At 40.5% G+C, this 20711-nt stretch overlaps 1 protein-coding gene across 2 annotated transcripts in view; it reads left to right on the top strand.

Annotated features, from left to right (window-relative positions):
- Positions 1–12944, top strand: part of GALNT1 (polypeptide N-acetylgalactosaminyltransferase 1) — an 80450-nt gene extending 67506 nt beyond the window's left edge. For both annotated transcript variants that reach the window (XM_080683153.1, XM_080683152.1), the window contains 3 exons: positions 6111–6209; positions 6672–6806; positions 10865–12944. In XM_080683153.1, the coding sequence (XP_080539279.1) occupies positions 6111–6209; positions 6672–6806; positions 10865–11011 (381 nt within the window). In that variant the 3' untranslated portion in view covers positions 11012–12944. The remainder of the gene's footprint in view (positions 1–6110; positions 6210–6671; positions 6807–10864) is intronic.
- The last annotated feature ends 7767 nt before the right edge of the window (positions 12945–20711 follow it).

Raw genomic sequence — 20711 nt, 5'->3', positions numbered from 1 at the left:
TGGAGTTTGGCCTTTGTATCTTTATGGGTGCCCATAGTATAGGGTTTGATGTGAGAGAGACGTGTGCCCTATTCCACAGTATTCTTAAAGTGTCCCCAGCCATCCATTCTGCCTCCCAGTCCAAACTGTGCTCTGTGGGTGGGAAATCCAGGTCCTTTTCTTTAATGAGAGGTCTGGTCAAATCAAGGAGTCTGTGTCAGGAGGGGTCCCATGGAGATTGGTAGGAACAAAGTCCCTGATGGCTTCAAGGATCAAGGGAGAAAAAGGAAGTGGAGATCATGAGTGGACAAGTCTTGGAAGAAATCTTGTTACAGAAAAAAGTGCAGAGCAATGGGTGGTAGCTGGAGGGGAATATGGGGTTCAGGAAGAATTTTTGTTGTTAATTTTTGTTGTTTATTTTTGCTATGATGAAACTGTACTAATGCAAATGACCCAAAAAAGAAAATGTGAATATGCTCAAATCAAGCCACTGATTGCAGGAGTTATGTGGGAATCAGATGGGAGGGATGTGCTGCAGTGCACAGGGGAGGAAGGGGTGGGGGCAGGGGAGAAGGCAGTTCATCCATTGGTACAGGAAAAAAGGTAGAGGGAATGAGCTAGTGCCGGCCAGTTGTAGATTTGCGGGGAGAAGCTGGTGGTTTGTGGTAGAAGTGTGAGGAAGTTCTAATGACTTGTTTCCTCATATAAGAGGGAAGAGGAGGTATTGGGGACGGGGCTTGGGGAAAAGATGTCAATTAGAAACATAGGATGTGGAAGCAAATAGATCCCAGAGGGAGCCGATGGTGGTGAGCTAGAGCAATTTCAACCTGGTTGTGTTTTCTCCCATGTCGTCCTTAGTAGTTACTGAGGCTGCTTCAGGGCTGAAAGTTCCCTACCTCTGAATGTCGTTGTGCTTCAGGAATTCACCCTCAAACAAGTGATGTGGAGTGTCTTGCCTCATTAATGAGCATCAGTTCCCTTTGTGGTAGCCTCATTCAGGTTGAGAAAGGCTCAGGGAAGGTGATGTGCCATGGGAAGATTCATAGCAGTTGTTCCTGTCACTTGCCTTTAGGATAGAGAATGAAAAGGTGTTCTTTCCCTTTGAACTGACCCAGTTTTGGACAACACCTGGGCACTGTTAGCTGAGCCAGAATATAGGTGTATTACAAAGAACCACTTGTCTGACCCATAGCAGGCGACTGCCAAAGCAAATGCCTTTTACCTGCCTCTTGCCAGCTGGCTTTCTGTATAAGGAACAGATTTAACCCTCAGTGACCTGCTTGTTCTTAACTAAGCAGCTGGCTTACGCTTGTATACCCTTCATGGCAAGCCACACTACGCAGATGAAAGCTGACTTCCGGGCCGGAGCGTTCTCTAGCTTGTGATCATAGCTCAGCCTGCATGAGCCTCCTTCACTACAGCCTGGAACCTAGCCTTCAAGGGTCTTTTGTAGACTCAGGGGCCAGGGAAACCTGGAATCACAGGCTTTTAGAGTAGGAAGGGAAATTGGAAAGTGTAAACTTAGGCTCTGATTTCACTGAGCCCAACTCTCCTAAGCTCCTGTATGACCTGGAACTGAATAAATGTGTTTCATTATGATATCTAATAGCTGTTAATCCAGGAGATGAATATTCTAAACGACCGTCACAAAAAGCAAGGAATTCAGGCCCCTGGTGGGTTAGCCAGACTCTAGACCAGTGGTCGGCAAACTCATTAGTCAACAGAGCCAAATATCAACAGTACGATTGAAATTTCTTTTGAGAGCCAAATTTTTTAAACTTAAACTTCTTCTAACGCCACTTCTTCAAAATAGACTCGCCCAGGCCGTGGTATTTTGAGGAAGAGCCACACTCAAGGAGCCAAAGAGCTGCATGTGGCTCGCGAGCTGCAGTTTGCCGACCACGGCTCTAGACTAACCGTAGCTTCTCCAGGCAGATCTGACGATTCTAAGGTTCAGTGAGCATGAGCTCCGTGTCCAGCACCAACGTGACTGCTTCACAAATATTAACTCTTTATCCTCACATTAACACTATGAGATATAGGTGCTCTTCTCCCCACTTCACAGTAAGTAAATTGAGGCTTAAGTAAGTGGTTTAAACAACAGGGCAAAGGTCACAGCCACAAAATAGAAGAGACGAGATTTGAACCCAGGCAGTCTGGCTCGAGAGCCTGTATCCTTAGCCACTGATCCCATACTCTTCCTCGCATCTAACCAATCTTTACCTTATGGCAAGGATTGAAAAAGTGTCTCCAGATTCTATTTTACTAGATTCCAAAAATCCTCTAACCGCTAACGTTGTCCCCCCTAATGGAGACGGCAAGATTTGGGAGGAGGTTAGAGTAGAAATGAAGGAACTTAGTTCTGATTCATGCCTATTTCTTAAGAATGAGTGCGTTCACAATGATTTTCAACTCCTAAAGTGAAAAATAATATTTTAGAGATAGCTGTGTACACCTAAGTTGCTACTTCAGAAAGAACTAAAGAGTTGCTGGATCTGTTGATAAAGAAGGGAAACGGACAGTTATTGTGGGCCTACTATGTGTCAGTTCCTACTAGGCTTATTGCGAGATCTCAGCACCCCTGAGACTGGTGTCCCTGTTTTACAGGTGAGAAAATGAGGTTTTTACAGCAACATTTCCCATTTTCTGAGTAAAGAATGCTGCTATCTGCTGTCCCTCAGGGTGCTCGCTCGGTTAGGAAGGCAGGGATGGGGGAGAGGGAGTGGATTTTGTGGCCCAAAATGTTTGGGAAATGCTGTTTTTTTATATCCTCCTATACTGTCAGACCCTTCCCTACCAAGAGTCACAGCATGTAAAAGGCTTTGAGAAGTCTTTTAGCAAAGAAACCTATTTAAACTTGTTTAACCCAGTATTTCCCAAACACGTTTGATCGCAAAACCCTTTCAGTGGCACTTGTATTCACACCTGGCCAGATACCGTTGTTCAGATCGTGGTTTGGGGCATCACTATCTTAGAATCCCGACCTGCCGATGGTCTCGTGGCGTGTAATGGTAGGGTCGGAGTGATGCACAGGTCTGCATCCCCAAACCCACTCTCACTTCCACCCATCTGCCTCCAGACACCTTGGAAGTGCAGCTAATTCCCCGATCACCACTGTTCAGATATTGCTATGATTCAGGTAGAAAACTTCCTGCTTCTAACAATTCCTCACCCTCCGGCAGTCTCAAAGTTAGTTATACGTGGTGCCTACAACTGTTTTGGTTTGGCTCGGCTCATTGGCAGTTCTGGTTCCATGACTGGTGTTATTCAGTCATAAAGAAATCCTATATAAAGGACCATTCGTCTACAAACCTTCCCCTTTGACATAATTTAGATCCCCTAGGACAGTGGTCAGCAAACTCAGTCAACAGAGCCAAATATCAACAGTACAACGATTGAAATTTCTTTTGAGAGCCAAATTTTTTAAACTTAAACTTCTTCTAACGCCACTTCTTTAAAATAGACTCGCCCAGGCCGTGGTATTTTGTGGAAGAGCCACACTCAAGGGGCCAAAGAGCCACATGTGGCTCACGAGCCACAGTTTGCTGACCACGGCCCTAGGACAGTGGTTTTCAACCTTTCTAATGCCGCGACCCTTTAATACAGTTCATGTTGTGGTGACCCCCAACCATAAAATTATTTTCGTTGCTGCTTAATAACTAATTTTGCTACTGTCGCGACCCACAGGTTGAGAACCGCTAGCAGGGTCGCCTAAGACCATCGGAAAACACAGATATTTACATTACGATTCATTAACAGTAGCAAAATTACAGTTATGAAGCAGCAACAGAAATAATTTTATGGTTGGGGTCACCACAACATGAGGAACTGTATTAAAGGGTCGCGGCATTAGAAAGGTTGAGAACCACTGTCCTAGGATGTCTACTAATTCCAGGAGGTGCTAACCAAACTTGGGCCTTCCACGTGCCTCCACTGAGGGCCCAGGCTGTGGTAACAGCTTCCTAGCTGGCTTGTGCACCATTTCTCTCACTGACAAGTAGCCCTCACAAAAGGTGGAAGACTTTTTCCTGTGTGTCAGCATCTAGTCCTGCACGGCCAGTGTTGTAGCCAGTAGCCACATGTGGCTGTTTAAATTAAATTCAAATTCAATGCCTCAGTCACACTAGGCACCTGTGGCTACCATACTGGATGGCACAGATACAAAACATTTCCATCATCATAGAAAGTTCTGTTGGACAAAGGTGGGGACATTAACACAATTACCGGAGGCTGTTCATCGATCTTGCCATCATTCCACAAATTTCTCCCTGCACAGGCCCTAAAGTTGAGGTGTTCATATTTGCTTGTCAAACCCAGCAAATTAAAAACTCATAAACTGCTGTATATCTTCCATAATCATCTTTATTCTCAAGTGATTTAGAATATGTAATCCAAAACAACTTTCTTAGGGATGTATTACATCAAATTCCCAACCATCCTGTCAGTAGTTATTTTCTGCTCCATTAAGGAGAACATCAGGATCACATTTATATTCAGGAGTATCTACTCCAACGAGAAGAGCTCCCTTCTTTTTCTAGAGCATATCGGTCTTTTAGTTGGAGGTGACTTAATAATTAAGGATCTCAGTTGGCATTGGAAATCCTGATAATCTTCAAGTACTGTGTTACCAAACAAGGGGACTTCTCTCATTTCTCTTTCCAAGATAGTCATCAAGGTATCATTTGGAAGATGAAAAAAACTAGAAGAAATTCATAGTGTAATAAGCATTTTTTGTGGATCTATACTGTGTATACCAAAGATGGGACAGAGCCCTGTAAGTGTGGGAGAACCCAGAAGCTAGCCCATCTTTACTTGTCAGAAGGTTCTCACTTTTAATTCTAGTTTTTGTCTTTTTTTTTTTTTTTAGAAATCCAACAAAGGTGACAATTTGACTAGAATATCCTTATATTAACCACTCTTAAATTCTTTCCTGTAATTTATCTTCTTCTTGATAACATGCCTGTATATTTTATGTCATTCTGTATTTTCCAAGTATCAGCATTATACTTGGAAAAATCCTGTCTTATATGAACCGAGTTTGAGATGGAAGGAATAGCAGATTGTTACTGTTTCTGAGCTAGACTCTGAATAGATACGTGGATGCGTTGTGTTACCTAACCCAGCACAGAGCCAGTTACCTCCCCGGTACTGTTAGGAAATGGATCTCAGAGGTTTGGGTCATTTGGATTGAAGCCCAGGTCTCACTTAGTCAAAATCCCAGTTCCTATTCCTGACAGCCATGAATAATAGTTTTCACACCTATGTCTTGGCATCTTTATAATAATGCATATGGGCTTGTTAGTGCCTTATAAGATATTGGAATAATATGTAGACTGTACATTTGCTTATAAAAAAAAATGGCTTATTTGTGGTTTTAACTTTATCCACCACACAAAACTAGTTACATTTTTTTTTCTGTCTACATGACATGACAGGTATAGTTTGTTATATATCTCCCTTTGGCCTACCTGCTAACATCCATGGGAATAGATTTAGGACTTTCAAATGTCTATTAGTTTACAATATGCTTTTAAACTGCAATGATTCAGGGGAAATAAACATATCAAGGGGGATTGCTTAAAATACTCTTCCTGATTTTGATAACTGATTTAAATTCCTTTTATGTAACTGATGGTTATCTAACAAAAGAGTGGTGTTTGCACCACACCATGATTATACTCCCAGTTAAGCCAAGCTCCAAACTCTGATTAGAAAGTATCCACCTTGAGGAGCCTAAGAACTCAACAGAGTAATCATCAAAATTAATGCCCTTGTGCTTAATGGTGTCCACAGGAAGTTGTTAAATTATTAGGCAAAATAGAGCATTGAACTAAATACAAATCCTAGAAGAACAGCTTGGGGCGGGGAGAAGGAAATAAGAATTTCAAGGATTTCTCCCTGAAACACAAACATTATATCAGAGTAAGACCTTTCTAGACTCCAGAATTTTAGATAGACAGTGAATTCCGCTGCTGCTGCTCCACCCCTCAAACTCATAGCCCTTACCTTGTCATGCATCTGAGGTTGTTTTATAGTAAAGTTTAGATTGCTTTTAATGTGTGCGTATCTGTACTTGTGTGTCTGGTTAACCCCTTTCACTTCTGATGTTTGTGTTATCCTTTGTCCCATAGATACGCAATGTGGAAACAAATCAGTGTCTCGATAACATGGCTAGAAAAGAGAATGAAAAAGTTGGAATCTTTAACTGTCATGGTATGGGAGGTAATCAGGTGAGTATTTTAGTAAAGCTTTAAAAGGGATAATTTTCAGATTTTTCTGTTCATTTAATCTCATGATGTCATTCAGGAAATATTTTCCTTCCTTTAAAGAGAAAATAATAAAGACCTTTAGGAGAAGGGAGCCTTCGCTCTAATGATTATTTTAAAGTGAAACATTTGAAAAGGCCCCTTGTGAGAACTGTGTTTACGTTGCTGTGCATGAGGTTTATTTTGCCCTTTTTTGCAAACGGATGACAGTCCGTGACAGTACACTCAGTGTGTACATAGAAATTTTTCTCTCCTCTGTGTAAAGTTAGTGGTAGCTTTTCTGAGTCATTTATTCTCTATTACATTAATAAAGTTCAAAATTGTGTTTCTTGAATTATTTGTGTTTTCCCTCCCAGATTATTGGGTGTATAAAACACTGACTGGCTTTACTGTGACAGCTTACACGTGGGCATGCTTGTTTTTCAGGTTTTCTCTTACACTGCCAACAAAGAAATTAGGACGGATGACCTTTGCTTGGATGTCTCCAAACTCAACGGCCCAGTCACAATGCTCAAATGCCACCACCTAAAAGGCAACCAACTTTGGGAGTATGATCCCATGGTGAGTTATATGTACATGAATAAGATAAAATATATAAAATTATGTGTGCTGTTGGGTATATTTATAGACTTTATCGCTAAAAAATGAACTCTTGGGGAATTTGAATATAGGTCAAATTGCCCTTATACTCTAAAAATTGACAGGTGGGAAAAACAATATGCATAAAATAAGCATGTTTTAATCTCCCTGATAATGAAACTGGCCTTGCCTGGGTCCTTGTCACTAAGTAGCCCCCCTCCCTCTGTATGTCAAGCTCACAGGCTTACATGGGGGAATGGAGTGGTAAGTAGGCTTGGTAAATCTACACTTAGGTAAAGGTGAGCCCCAGTTAATGAAACTCTCTGGCTCATGAGGATAGTTCAGTGACAACCCCCCTCACCTTCCCCACCTCACTCACATGAGCCTCTCCCCTCACCTCCTGTCTGACCAACCTCCCAACTTGTGGTTTTGCTCTACGGTTCTGGAAACAGCATCCAGATGTCTTCTCTGGTTCTTCTTTTTCTGTTTACAAGCCCTGGTGTTCTTCTCTCTGTAAGGAAAGACTTATTCCTACTTTACTTTCTACGTACATTGGTTGATGGCAGGTGAATGGCCCGCGCTCGTGCCTCTGCTTCCCAGCCCTGGCTCCTGCCTCCGCCTGGTTTCCCGGCGGCTCTGGATGCGGAGCTCCTCGTGGCTGTTTCTGAGCTGATGGTAGTAGTTTACAAGCCTCTTATCCATGGGCTTTAGATACACTACTGTTTAGTTTCTTCTCTTAGCTTTCTCTCTATTCCTTTGCTTGGCTCACTCTGCTTTTCCATTCTATCCCTTAAATGGCGATGTCCAAAGTTATGACTTTGCCCATCTTTTCTCCCTATATGGTGCCATATACAAACTCTGATCCACTTGCATCACCAACCTGCTGTTCTCTGAACTTGCCCTGTACTTTCCCACTTAATATTTAAGATCATACACTTCCCTCTACCTAACAAATCCTACCCATTCTTAAGGGCCCATCTTTGACATCACTTGCATGAATCCCTACCAGAAGTTAGCTCTCTGTCATAATTTAGTTATAATTGTCTCTGACCCTTCTAATGCTCTGCTTCTTTGTAGTGTTTATTTTTTATCTACCAGTCTTTTCTCGACTATAGATTGTTAGATCCTAGAGGGCTGTTTTATAATTCCTGGGTCTCCCTTCACCATGTCAAACTATAGTAAAAAATAACATTAAATATAGCAATGGCCGAGTTAAAATTACCATTGGAAACGACCTGAATATTCAGTTCCAGTGTTTTCCATGATACATGCTACTGCCATTCTGGGTAGTACTGCGATGTGCAGTCTCTGACCCCAGACAGTAAATGCCAGTGGTATCCCATAGTCATCGTGACAACCCAAATGTTTTAAAAAGCCTCCCAATGCTCATTAAAAAAGGACAGCCTACCGCCGAAACCGGTTTGGCTCAGTGGATAGAGCAGCCGTGGGCAAACTACGGCCCGCGGGCCGGATCCGGCTGTTCTGTCCGGTTCTCTTGCTCTCCCCTCCGCTCCTTTACTTTGAATTTATATTAGTTCACACAAAAACTCCATCCATGCTTTTGTTCCGGCCCTCCGGTCCAGTTTAAGAATCCATTGTGGCCCTCGAGTCAAAAAGTTTGCCCACCCCTGGGATAGAGCGTCGGCCTGCGGACTGAAGGGTCCCGGGTTCAATTCCGGTCAAGGGCATGTACCTTGGTTGCGGGCACATCCCCATTGGGGGGTGTGCAGGAGGCAGCTGATCGATGTTTCTCTCTCATCGATGTTTCTATCTCTCTATCCCTCTCCCTTCCTCTCTGTAAAAATATCAATAAAATATATTTAAAAAAAAAAAAAAGGACAGCCTACCAATTAGGTAACACAAACAAACAGGGGTTGGCTTGTCTCAGTAAGCCTTCTGGTGTGGATTCAGCTGCACCCAGCGTGGAGCAGTAACCGGTGACTGTGTTAGGAGTTCATTAAAATGAAACTAAATAAGTGAAATAATTTCTAAAATTGGGATGAGAGAGGACCAATTCCCCAACTAAATTTTTTGTTGTGTCCAATTTGTATATTTTTATTAACACTAACAGTTGACACTCAGAGAAGCTTTTCAGGGCCTTCTGGAATGTCTGAGGGTTTTGTCTTACACACGACCCAAGGCCTGGGCAGCAAGCGGTGTGCACGGGGACCTCCAGCGCTCTGTTCTGCCAGATCGCGTTGCTGGCTACGGGAGGTGCTGTTAGGATATTGAGTTTTTCCAGCGGGAGTGCCATTTATCAGGAGCTTCCTCTGAGCCAGGCAGCACTTCCCGTACATATCTTAATCTTTACTCATAACAGTTTTGAGTATTTTTGTCCCCATTTTATAGATGATGAACCTGGGGCTCAGAGAGGTTTCTGTTCAGGGGCAGTCATTCACCACATACAACAGACCACATATTACAATGGAGCTGAAAAATTCTTATTGCGTGACCCAGCGTTACAGCACATCTCTCACTTATTTGTGGCGACGCTGGTGTAAACCTTCTGCGCTGCCAAGTGGTGTAACACTACAACACAGACATTATGTACAGTACATAATACTTGATAATGACTGTGTTACTGGTTTATGTATAACAATATATAGAGTCTACTCTTTCTTACAAAACAGCATGTCATGTTTAAACTGGCAGCACCCTCATACATCCTGTGTTTATGACATTTCCTTCCTTGATTGTATCAATTTCTCTTCTGCTTGACTTAATCTTGTATTGTTTTCTATAGTGATATGCTGTACCATATAGTGTCATAGGCTCTACAATCTAGGTTTGTGTAAGTCACTCTATGATGTTCACACAATGATGAAATTGCCTGATGACACATTGCTCAGAACATATCTCCATCATAGAACAGTCCATGGCAGTAGTTGGTATGTGATAAATCTGGAATTTATTCTAGAAATGTCTGACTGCAAAGCTCTTTCTCTCAACAAGTAAACTATAGAACATCTGCATAAAAAACCACCACAACCATGCTGACTCTGGTCCAGGTTCTATAAGAATTAACGTATGTAATACTGAACTTACAGTCAACGTTCGTAGTAAATTATGACATCTGTAATGCCTTTGGCCAATTTCTACTTTGACCACAATACGGAATAAATGACTGAAAGCTAAAATAGTTGTATTATACTCCATCATTAGGTTTTAAGTTCGCACAATAGGAATTTTTGAGCTCCACTGTAATGTTAATTACATTAAAATAGCGCCATAAGTAAAAAGTGAGATGTATATCAGTAAACATATTTCACATTTCCTTTACATGGTAGACACTTAGCGCCATAAGTAAAAAGTGAGATGTATATCAGTAAACATATTTCACATTTCCTTTACATGGTAGACACTTATAGGGTAACACTCAATGCAGATTCCTACACAGTTGCTTTGGCGTCCTTACCCTGACCAGGGCTGCTGGGAATCGGATGCAGTACTGTGAGTCAGTGTGTCCCTGTTAGCTCTCCTCTGGCCTGTCCTTTTAAAAGTATCCCCCAAACCAGCATGACAGAAGGTACATAGCTGTATCTGTTGGCCACTTATTAAGAACTGCTTTATAAATCTTACGATTCCTTATGATTTTGAGTCTTCCAAAGGACCTGCATGGAAGCACAGTATTCATTTGAACAGCCTTATCATAGGGAAATGAAGCAATTTTGAAATAGCTTTTTGAAAATAGGTTAAGGATCCTAAATTAAGAACAGCTAATCCAATAATATTTTTAGGAAACTGAAGCACAGAAACGTAAAATTTCTCAGAGAGCTTATGGCAGAATAGAACTTAGAATGTAGGTCATCGTACTGCAAGTCCAGAGTAATCCACTTTACCCGTGCCTTTCTCCCTCCCACAAAGTTCCTAATGCTATCTTTACATAGATGCCTTTTCTCCATTATTATTTACATAACGTATAAAAACAAAAACAAAAATCCCTTTTCTACTGAAGAATTCAATAATCACCAAAAATGATGGTTGAGATGTTTTTGTTGTTTTCCACTTTCAGGTTAAGACTCTTTTTCTGTCCTTTTCAGAAATTGACCCTGCAGCATGTGAACAGTAACCAGTGCCTGGATAAAGCCACGGAGGAGGACAGCCAGGTGCCCAGCATCAGAGACTGCAGTGGAGCCCGGTCCCAGCAGTGGCTTCTCCGCAACGTCACCCTTCCAGAAATATTCTGAGACCAAATTTACACAAGAAAAAAATAAGGGTTGACTGGGCTACCTCAGCATACATTTCTGCCACATTCTTCAGTAGCAAAAAGGGGACAGTGCTCCCTCCTGCAGGGTGAGGGTTCTCAGCCAGTAAGACTAGACTCGCTCCTCACGCGCCGTGAACCAGCCTCCTGCCACGTAGCGAGACTGCACACTGATGTTTACAAGGTTGAAGAGGCTTTCGTCAAGAGTCATTGTAAAGACTATTCCGACAGTGAAACAATCAACAACATGTGCTTCCGGAAAGCTGCACCTCTGAGGGTCTGCTAGCACAGCAGTGATTTCCGCTGGACATGCTGTCACGATGAAGAATTTCCAAGATAGAACTGGTAGCCAGTATATTAAATATTGATATAAGAATATATGAAAAGAACTGGAACCAGGTTCAGAATCATGAAAACATTTTTACAAAAAAAAAAAAACTATATTAAACAGGGTTTAAAGGAAATTAAAACAGAACTATGAGAAGTACAATTTGTTATAGTATAGTATCAAATTTCTATATAGATTTTATACCTCGGTGGGGAAAAACAACTGATTCCAATGACGTTCATTTTGTTTTCATCTGTGATAGTCATGGATGCTTTTTTATTTCTCCTTGGGGTGCTGAAATGGAGCTGGGGAAAAAGGCTCTTTGAACGTAGTTTTAATTGCTTTCTACAATTTTTAAAATAATGGTTTGTGGGCTGTTGGAATTGTCATTTTTAATTGCCTTCCAAAAATGGAGATTTAAAATAATGTCTGGTCTCACTGAACAGTTAGATATCTCAGTTGCTCTTGGGTCAACTGGCTTACAGACTTTCTCACATGCACACACAGATTTCCTATCAGATTTTCAACTTAACTTGATTCAACTGATTATGCTTAATACCCAAGATTCATCTACTGTACTACAGGTTTGTTTTCACAGCAATAAATCTTCAGTTTTTGGTTTATGATTCCACTCTACAAAAGGCCTGCGGAAGTGATTTATTATTTGGGTATTTGGAGATGATGCATTTGATGGTTTTTTGGAAAACTTTTCACTCCATACTCAGATGTGCTTCATTGTCAAGTGCATATTTAGATTAGGTTCTTGAATTGTAATGATCTGCTGCTTTTTAAAAAAAAATAATAAAATTTGACTGAAAATGTTTAATTGGCATTTTTTAAATGAGTTAGCCAAAGAAGTGCAGCTATTCCATATTATTAATCCAGCACTTCTTCCCTAAATTTATATTAAATTGGTTGGTTTTCTTTTTCTGTTTTCTAGTACTGCAAAATAACCTGAGTATCAATTAAAAGTTGAATATCAATTAAGTTTTAATCTCATAGACAGAAAATCTCATTGTGACATTTTTCCTGATAAGCAATCCATTGGCAAAAGTGCATATATTTTCCTTTATTTATAAGATTTTATTTAAGTGATATTCTTTTCTTTGATTATCAAAGACTTTCAATGCAGGCACTGCTATCGCTTGTGTCTTCTGAAAGTTGCATCACTAGCTACTCAAGTCCAGTGTACAGAAAGTTCTCATACCCATTCAAGTTCATCAGTATCAAGCGCATAGGGAGGCTTTAAGGTGAGTCTGTAGTACAGAATGCAACATTCTGTCCCCAGGAAATTTGGAATTAAGCAGTACTGATGGAATTATTTTTCCTGCTTCATGTAGGCCTAGTGCTTGAGTAAACCAGATGTCTAATCAAAAATTATTTTCATGCTCAGAATTTCAGGTTTTGTACTCTAGCAGAGCTTGGTTTTCTTCCTTACTGTAAGAAAGCTTAATAGCAGTGTGATTTAAGGTTTTGTTTTGTTTTTTTAAGAGGGGGATGTGAGTGATTAATTCATGAGTACTTTTAGAACCTGTTAGATAACCCCATTGCCTTTATTTTTCTAATTAAAGAATTCCTAAATACTTTGAAAATATAAAATATTCCTGAATAGTTGTGCCTTATTACATTGGTGTTACTTGAAGTTAAAATGAGTCCCTGATCATTATATCCATTTGTAGGTTAGGCAATATGCTAATTGCTCTGTTATAAATCAAACTGAGAAGAAAAGAATAAATGAAAAAAGAAGGCAAAGGATGAAGAGATGGGACTATTATTTGACCAGTGAAGAATTCATAAATGTGACCAGGATAATTTAAATATCACAAATCTATCCACCCTACTCCAATCCCAATGTATTTTAATGTCTTTGTTCTTATGGCATTCTTGAAAAAAGAAAAAGAAGTACTTTGTTCACCATTCTGCAAAAAGGGCAGCACGTAGGCCATAACCTCCTTTCCCTATTTGACATTCACTGAAAAACAGGTTCCTCTGTAAAGATGTGCCTTTCTCATCTCCCAAGAAGAATACCAAGAGCAAGTTCATTCCAGAATTACATGGTCTTCAAAGGAAAAAGAAAATCAGAAGGTAATATTCCTAAGGAATAACTGTGAAAGGAGGTATACAAAAATGAATCACTTTTTACACTGTTTGGAAAATTAGATGTATTTCTAATTATATGACACAGCTCCCATTATTTGATTTCTTGAAGATTACCAACTGTTTGCTTGATACATCTACCAGAACATTTTGCAGGATATGAGGCAAAACTCTAGATGTACTCTCTCTACACTAGCAAAGAATTCGCAAAGGAAATCAGAAAACAATAGCAGCATATAAGTCACATAACTCAAAGTAAGAGATGTATACAACTTACGAAAACTATAAAATGTTGCTGAGAGAAACTATAGAACACTGCAATAAGTATATTATGCTCATGGATTGAAAGACTACAAAATGTTAAGATCTCAGTTTTGCACAAATTAAGCTATAGATTCAGTGAAATCAAGGTCTTAACGAGACTGTCTTGTATAAATTAGCAAATATATATGGAAATGCACCAGACCCAGAATAGGCAAGATAATACTGAAGAAAAAATTGGAAGACTTACACTACTCAATTTCATGACTTGCTTTAAAAGCTATAGTGATTAAGAGAGTGTAGTACTAAAGTTAGGACAAACACATCAGTAGATCTAATAGAGTCCAGAAATAGACCCACACATGTGTATGGTCATTGGGTCTTCAACAAAACACCAAGCAATTCAACAGGGAAAGTTTCTTTAGGTGAAGCTGGAGTAACTGGATATCTGTATGAGGAAAAAAACATTGGTGCTTTCCCACAGTACACAATTTATTCAAAACAGATCACAGACCTAAATGAAGGGCAAAACAGTCTAGAAGAACACAATATCTTCATGACTCTTGGGGTAGGCAAAGATATCGTTAGGACACAAAAGACATTAACCATAAAAGAAAAAAATGATAAATGTCACCAATATTAAACCCTTTTTCTAAAAAAGATACTGTTAACATGAAATGGCAAGCCACAGCTGAGGAGCAAATATTTGCAATACATGTAACTGACAAAGGACTTGTATGCAGAAAAACAACTAAAAAGGCATTGCAAAAGCAACACAATATAAAAATAAAGCACTGAATACACAATTCACAGAAGCTATCCAAATGCACAATTGGCATAGGAAAAGATGCTCAACGTCAGGTTTCAAGGAACGCAACCTGAAACCACAAGGAAATGGCCCTGCATACCTGCCCAATGGTGAGAATATGGAGCAACTAGAAGTGTACATGGGTATAATCGCCTTGGGAAACAGCTTGTCAGTTCCTTATAATGGTAAGTATATGCCTAACCTGTGACTCATTGACTCCACTTCTAGATATACAACTAAGAGGAATTGGTTCATACGCACACAATAAGATTTGTACAAGAATATTCCTGGCAGCTTTATTAATAATACCCCCAAACTGGAAACCACGCATCCACCAACAAATTAATGGATAATCAAATAATGGTGTATGGAATACTAGTCTGCAATTTTTAAAAATGAATCGCTTATAAGAGGGTAAGTCTAAAAATTTTTGTTGAACAAGAAAATGACATATCAAGCTCAAAACAGGCAAAACAAATCTAGGGTGATAATCTCTGGATGAGTACAGACTGAAAAGGGACAAGAGAGAACATTCTGGAATGGTAGAAGTATTCTATAAATTGATTTAGATAATGGTATCATGCATACATATTTAAAATTTATTGAGCTGTGTACTTAGGATATATGCTTTTTATTGTATGTCAGTTAAACCTCAATAAAACGATGGGGGGAAATATGGAAAATAGTTACCCCTTTGGCATCAAGGTTTTCTAAAAAGTTCTCTACTGCTACAAAACACTCAAAGGCTAAATTGCAAAAAAAATATACTTCTAAGTGAGATGCTGAGTTCACAAGGAAATACAGAAAATCCCTAAAGTCCAGGAAAAAAAAGGGGGGGAAAAGGGATATATAAACTTAAGCCACAGAAGTAACTTACATATGAACATCCTACCTCTCCTATAAAATAGACTCAACACAATACTAGTAAGAGATTTCAATTCCCCACTTATAATAGTGGATAGAACAACCAGACAGAAGATCAGTAAGCAAGTGGAGAATTTAACACTACAGAGTAGTTTGACATATATACGTACAGAAAACTCCAATTATGGCGGAATGCACATTCTTCTCAAGTGCTCATGGTACACTCGTCTAGAATATACCACATGTTAGGCCACAAAACAAGTCAACAAACTCAAGAAGACTAAGATCAAACAAGGCATGTTTTCTTATTACAATGGAAGGAAATTAGAAATCAATAGCTCAAGGAAAACTGGAAAATCCACAAATATGTGGAAATTATACACTCTTAACCAATGGGTCAAATAATTCACAAGGCAAATTAGAAAATACCTTTGAGACAAGTAAACATTAAAACAGCATACCAAGCCTACGGGATGACCTGAAAGCAGGGCCAAGAGGGAAGTGTATACCTGTAAGTGAGTACTATAAAAAATCAGCAAGATTTCAAGTTAACCTAAATTTACACCTCAAGAAACCAGAAAAAGGGAAGAAAAAACATCCTAAAACCAAATGTAGTAGGAGAAAGGAAATAATAAATATTAGAGTGAGATAAACTAAAAAAAAAAAAAAAAATCAACAAAACTAAGATTTTTAAAAGATAAACTAAATAACAAATCCTTAGCTAGATTAAGAAAAAAGATTCAAATAACTAAAATCAGAAATTAAAGAGAGGGCATTACAACCGAGAATACTATGAACAATTATACACCAACAAATTGGATAACATAGAAGAAATGGATAAAATCCTGGAAACATATAACATGCCAAGACTAAATCATGAAGAAACAGAAAATCTGGACAGACCTCTAATGAGTAAGAAGATTGAGTCAGTAAGAACAATAAAATGTTCCCAACAAAGAAAAGCCCAAGACCAGGTGCTTCACAAGTGAATTCTACCAAACATTTAAAGATGTAACACCAATCCTCCTGAAACTCTTCCACAAAATTTGAGAGGAGGGTACACTTCAAAGCTCATTCTTTCAGGCTAGCATTACCCTGATACCAGATCCAGACAAAGACAAGAAAATAAAACAATAGACCAGTGGTCGGCAAACTCATTAGTCAACAGAGCGGCAAACCGCGGCAAAGCCGCATGTGGCTCGCGAGCCGCGGTTTGCCGACCACTGCAATAGACCAATGTCTCTGATGAATATTGCTGCAAAAATTCTTAACAAAATACTAGCAAATGTGTAATTCAACAAAACATTAAAAGGATTCTACACCATGACCAAGTGGGATTTATTCCTGGAATGCTAGGCTCAACCTACAAAAATCAATTGCTGTAATATACCACATTAACAGAAATGAAGGACAAAAACCTCATAATCATCTCAATTGATACAGAAAAGCATATGAGAAGATTCAATACTTTTTAATGATTTAAAAACAATCAACAAACTGCCCTAGCTGGTTTGGCTCAGTGGATAGAGTATCGGCCTGCGGACTGAAGGGTCCCGGGTTCGATTCCAATCAAGGGCACATGCCTGGGTTGCAGGCTCGATCCCTAGTAGGGGCGTGCAAGAGGCAGCCAATCAATGATTCCTCTCATCATTGATGTTTCTATCTATCTCTGAAATCAATAAAAATATTTGTTAAAAACCCAATCAACAAACTGAAAATATAAACTATCACAACATAATAAGGCCATATATGAAAGGCCCACAATGAAGTTTTTCCTCTAAGACCAGGAACAAGGCAAGGAAGACTTCTCTTGCCACTTCTGTTCAACTGTGTTGGGAGTCTTAGCCAGAACACTTAGGCAACAACAACAAAAAGCCAAATAAGAATGGAAGAAGTAAATTATCGCTGTTTGCAGATGACATGATCTTATATGTAGAAACTCCTCAAGATTACACACATACACACACACAACTCTGTTAGAAAAAACAAATTCAGCAAGACTGCTGGATACAAAATCAACACACAAAATGGCAGCATTTCTATACACTAAGCATGAACAATCTCAAAAGGAAATTATGAAAACAATTCCATTTATGACAACATCAAAAAGAATAAAATACTTAGGAGTAAATCCGACCAAGGAGATAGAAGACATATACTGAAAACTACAAAACATAGCTGAAAGAAATTAAACACAATTAAGTGGAAAGATCGCCTATTAATCGAATGATTTAATATTGTTAAGATGTTTATACTACTCGAAGCAATCTATACGTTCAACACAATACCCACCAAAATTCCAAGAGCATTTTTTTAGGCAGAAAAAGAACAGCCTCCTCAGCAAGGTCACCAAGGAGAAGAGCCCGGCATTGACTGGCTGCAGAGGCCGGGTCGCCGCGGAGCTGCAAGCCGATGACCCGGCATCTCTGAAGCCCATGGGGATGCTGCTTGTTTGAGCAAAGGGGTCACAGCAAAAGAAACTAAAGGGGGTGTCAAGTAAGAGTGGTGGAGCCTCTATTTCCCCAAATGCCTGCTGAGTCCAGGATTTTCCTTCCTGGAGGTGGTGGTGTGGGGTGAGGCGGGGTCAGGAATCCACTGTCATCCACTTGAAGTGGCTCTGCTTGTTCCCATACCTGTCCACCAGCCATCTTTTGGGGCCTCCTACATTTGGAAGGGGCTCCCTTAAGAACAAAACTTTTCCAATTCCACTTTTAGCCACTTCCTTTGTTTCGTTCTGATGAAATGAAGCCAGAAGAACTGCCCTGACTGCTCCAGCTCCTGCTCATGGGCCAGAAAGGATCTTCGCTTTCTGCCCCTGCTGGGGGCCTTCGCCAGGCAGCACCGCCCTGCACAACCTGTGGGCGGGAGAGGGAGAGACAGTCTCTGTTCATAGCTGCCCCATTTGAACAGCCAGAGGGAGGGCGGGGTCGGCGATGAAAGGAGAAGTCTGGCATTGTGGAAAGAGCAGAGGCGTGAGGTCAGTCACCCATTCAAACACACTTGTCAGCTGAGACATCTTCAGCAAGGCCTCAGTCTCTCTGGACCCTATCTCGTCATCTCTCAAATGCCTGCCTCTTCGGGCAGTTATAACACCTAGACGGATGGCATTAGCAAGCCATTCCCCATCATTTGCCTCTGCTAGGCTGGTGCCTGTGGTGGGGCCGCTGCACCCAGGGCGTGCCAGACCAACCAAGAGTATAAATCTGGTCCTTGGCCAATCTACGACATGATCTGACTCTAGCGAAGAAACATTTAAAACTGCAAAAAACAGAAACGAAACAGCAGAGGGTTACTCTGCCATATTTCCATTGTGACTCAGCCCAGCCCACCTGACTCCACCCTGCACCAGGGAAGGCTGGTCAACAGACCACAGGCAGCTGAGGGGATAAAGCGCTGGCTGGAGAAGGAGGGACACAGGAGGGAAAAGGAAAGTCCCAATCTGCCTCAGGACTGAAGACTCAAGGCCCCTAGATACAGTATCAACAGAGAGTATTCAATACTGGATTAAAAGTATAATTCATTTTTAAAAAAGTATAATTCACTGCAACCAAGTTGGGATTGTCTCAAAATGTAACTAAGGGTCAACAGAAAAATCTATGAATGTATTGGACCAGTGGATGTTTGGTAAAACATGGCTAGTAAAAACTTGTTGCAAAAGCACGTGCTTAATATATATTTCTTAAAATTACCCTTGTGCTTTAATTAATATTTCAAACCAAAAACGAAAGTTCTATTTAGAGACAAAACCCTAGGGACTATGCTATTTAAATCAAACAAAACAAGGATGCCTGCGAGCACCATTACCCTTAGCAGTGCTGAGGAAGCTCTGGGCAATGCATTAGGACATGAAACAGAAAGGAGGGGCAAACATAAAAATAAAAATCAAGCCCTGGCCGGTTTGGCTCAGTGGATAGAGCATCGGCCTGCGAACTGAAAGGTCCCAGGTTCGATTCTGGTCAAGGGCACATGCCCGGGTTTTGGGCTCGATCCCCAGTGGGGGACTTGCAGGAGGCAACTGATCCATGATTCTCTCTCCTCATGGATGTTTTTCTCTCTCTCTCTCCCTCTTCCTTCCTCTCTGAAATCAATAAAAATATTTTTTTAAAAAAACACAAATGTATTAAAAAATAAATAAAAATCAGCAATTTGCTATCATTATTTGCAGATGACTGTCATTTATTTGTTCATTAATTCACCAAATATACCCTGAGAGCCTCTCTATGTCCCACACCATTCAAGGACTCAGAATGAGGGGGGCAGGGGCAGAGAGACAGATAAAAAAACCCAAGTAAACAAAAAGCAAGCACACAATAAAGAATGTGCCTTGGAGAAAACAAAGTGTCAGAGGGGAAGAGGCCTCCCACAGCAGCTGGACAGCCCAGCTGAGGAAGGGATTTTGACCAGACCCTGAAAGGTACAAGAGCAGGCCATGAGGCAATTGGGCAGTGCTCCAGGTGGGGGCGCTGGAAGGGCAAAGGCCCTGGGGGTCAGATGTTACAGGCAGAATAGTGGCGCCCTAAAATGGTCAGGCCCTAATCCCTGGAACCTGTGAATACATTGGGTTACTTAGCAAAGGAGAGTTAAGGTTGCAGATGGAAATAAGGTTGCTAATCAGCTGACGCGGAGATGGGGAAATTATCCTGGGTTATCTGGGCGGTTCCAACACAATCCCAGGTGTCCTTAATGTAACAGAGACAGGCAGAAGAACCGAGCTAGATGTAACAAAGACTCAAGTGGCCACTGCTGGCTCTGAAGATGAACGGAGGCCACGAGCCACCGAACCAGCAACCTCTACAGCTGGAAATAGTGAGAAAAGAGATGCTCCCCTAACATCTCCAGAAAGGAATAGGGCCCTATTGCCACCCTGATGTTAGGCCAGTGAAACCCATTTTAGACGTCCAGAATGCAACGATAATAAATGTGTGTTTTTAAGCTACTAGTTTGTGTTAATTTGTTACAGCAGCCACTTACAATAGTGGATTCCCTTGATTTATTTTCAAATAATGAGCTAGCACTACATGTGTGGCACAAACCCCATTTAGTCATGGTGTGTAGCTACTTTATACACTGCTAAATTGTTTGCTAATATATGGTTAAGAGTGTTTGCATTTATAGTCACGAGGGATACTCGTCTGTAGATGTCTTTGTTGGCTATCATCATGCAGTTTGGAAGCAGGAGAAAGCTCAGTTCATAAAAATGACTGAGACGTGTTCCTGAAAGAGATTGTGCAGCACTAGAATAGAATTCTTCAGCTGGTTGGTCAAAGTAATCCAGTTAAGCCGTTTCATCCTGGAAACTTCTTTTCTAGAATTTAAACTACAGAT

This window comes from Plecotus auritus (genome assembly GCF_963455305.1).
Source record: "Plecotus auritus genome assembly, chromosome: 8".
In the NCBI taxonomy this organism is placed as follows: domain Eukaryota; kingdom Metazoa; phylum Chordata; class Mammalia; order Chiroptera; family Vespertilionidae; genus Plecotus; species Plecotus auritus.
Note: the sequence above shows the minus strand (reverse complement) of the source record. Positions and strands in the feature narration are given on the sequence as shown.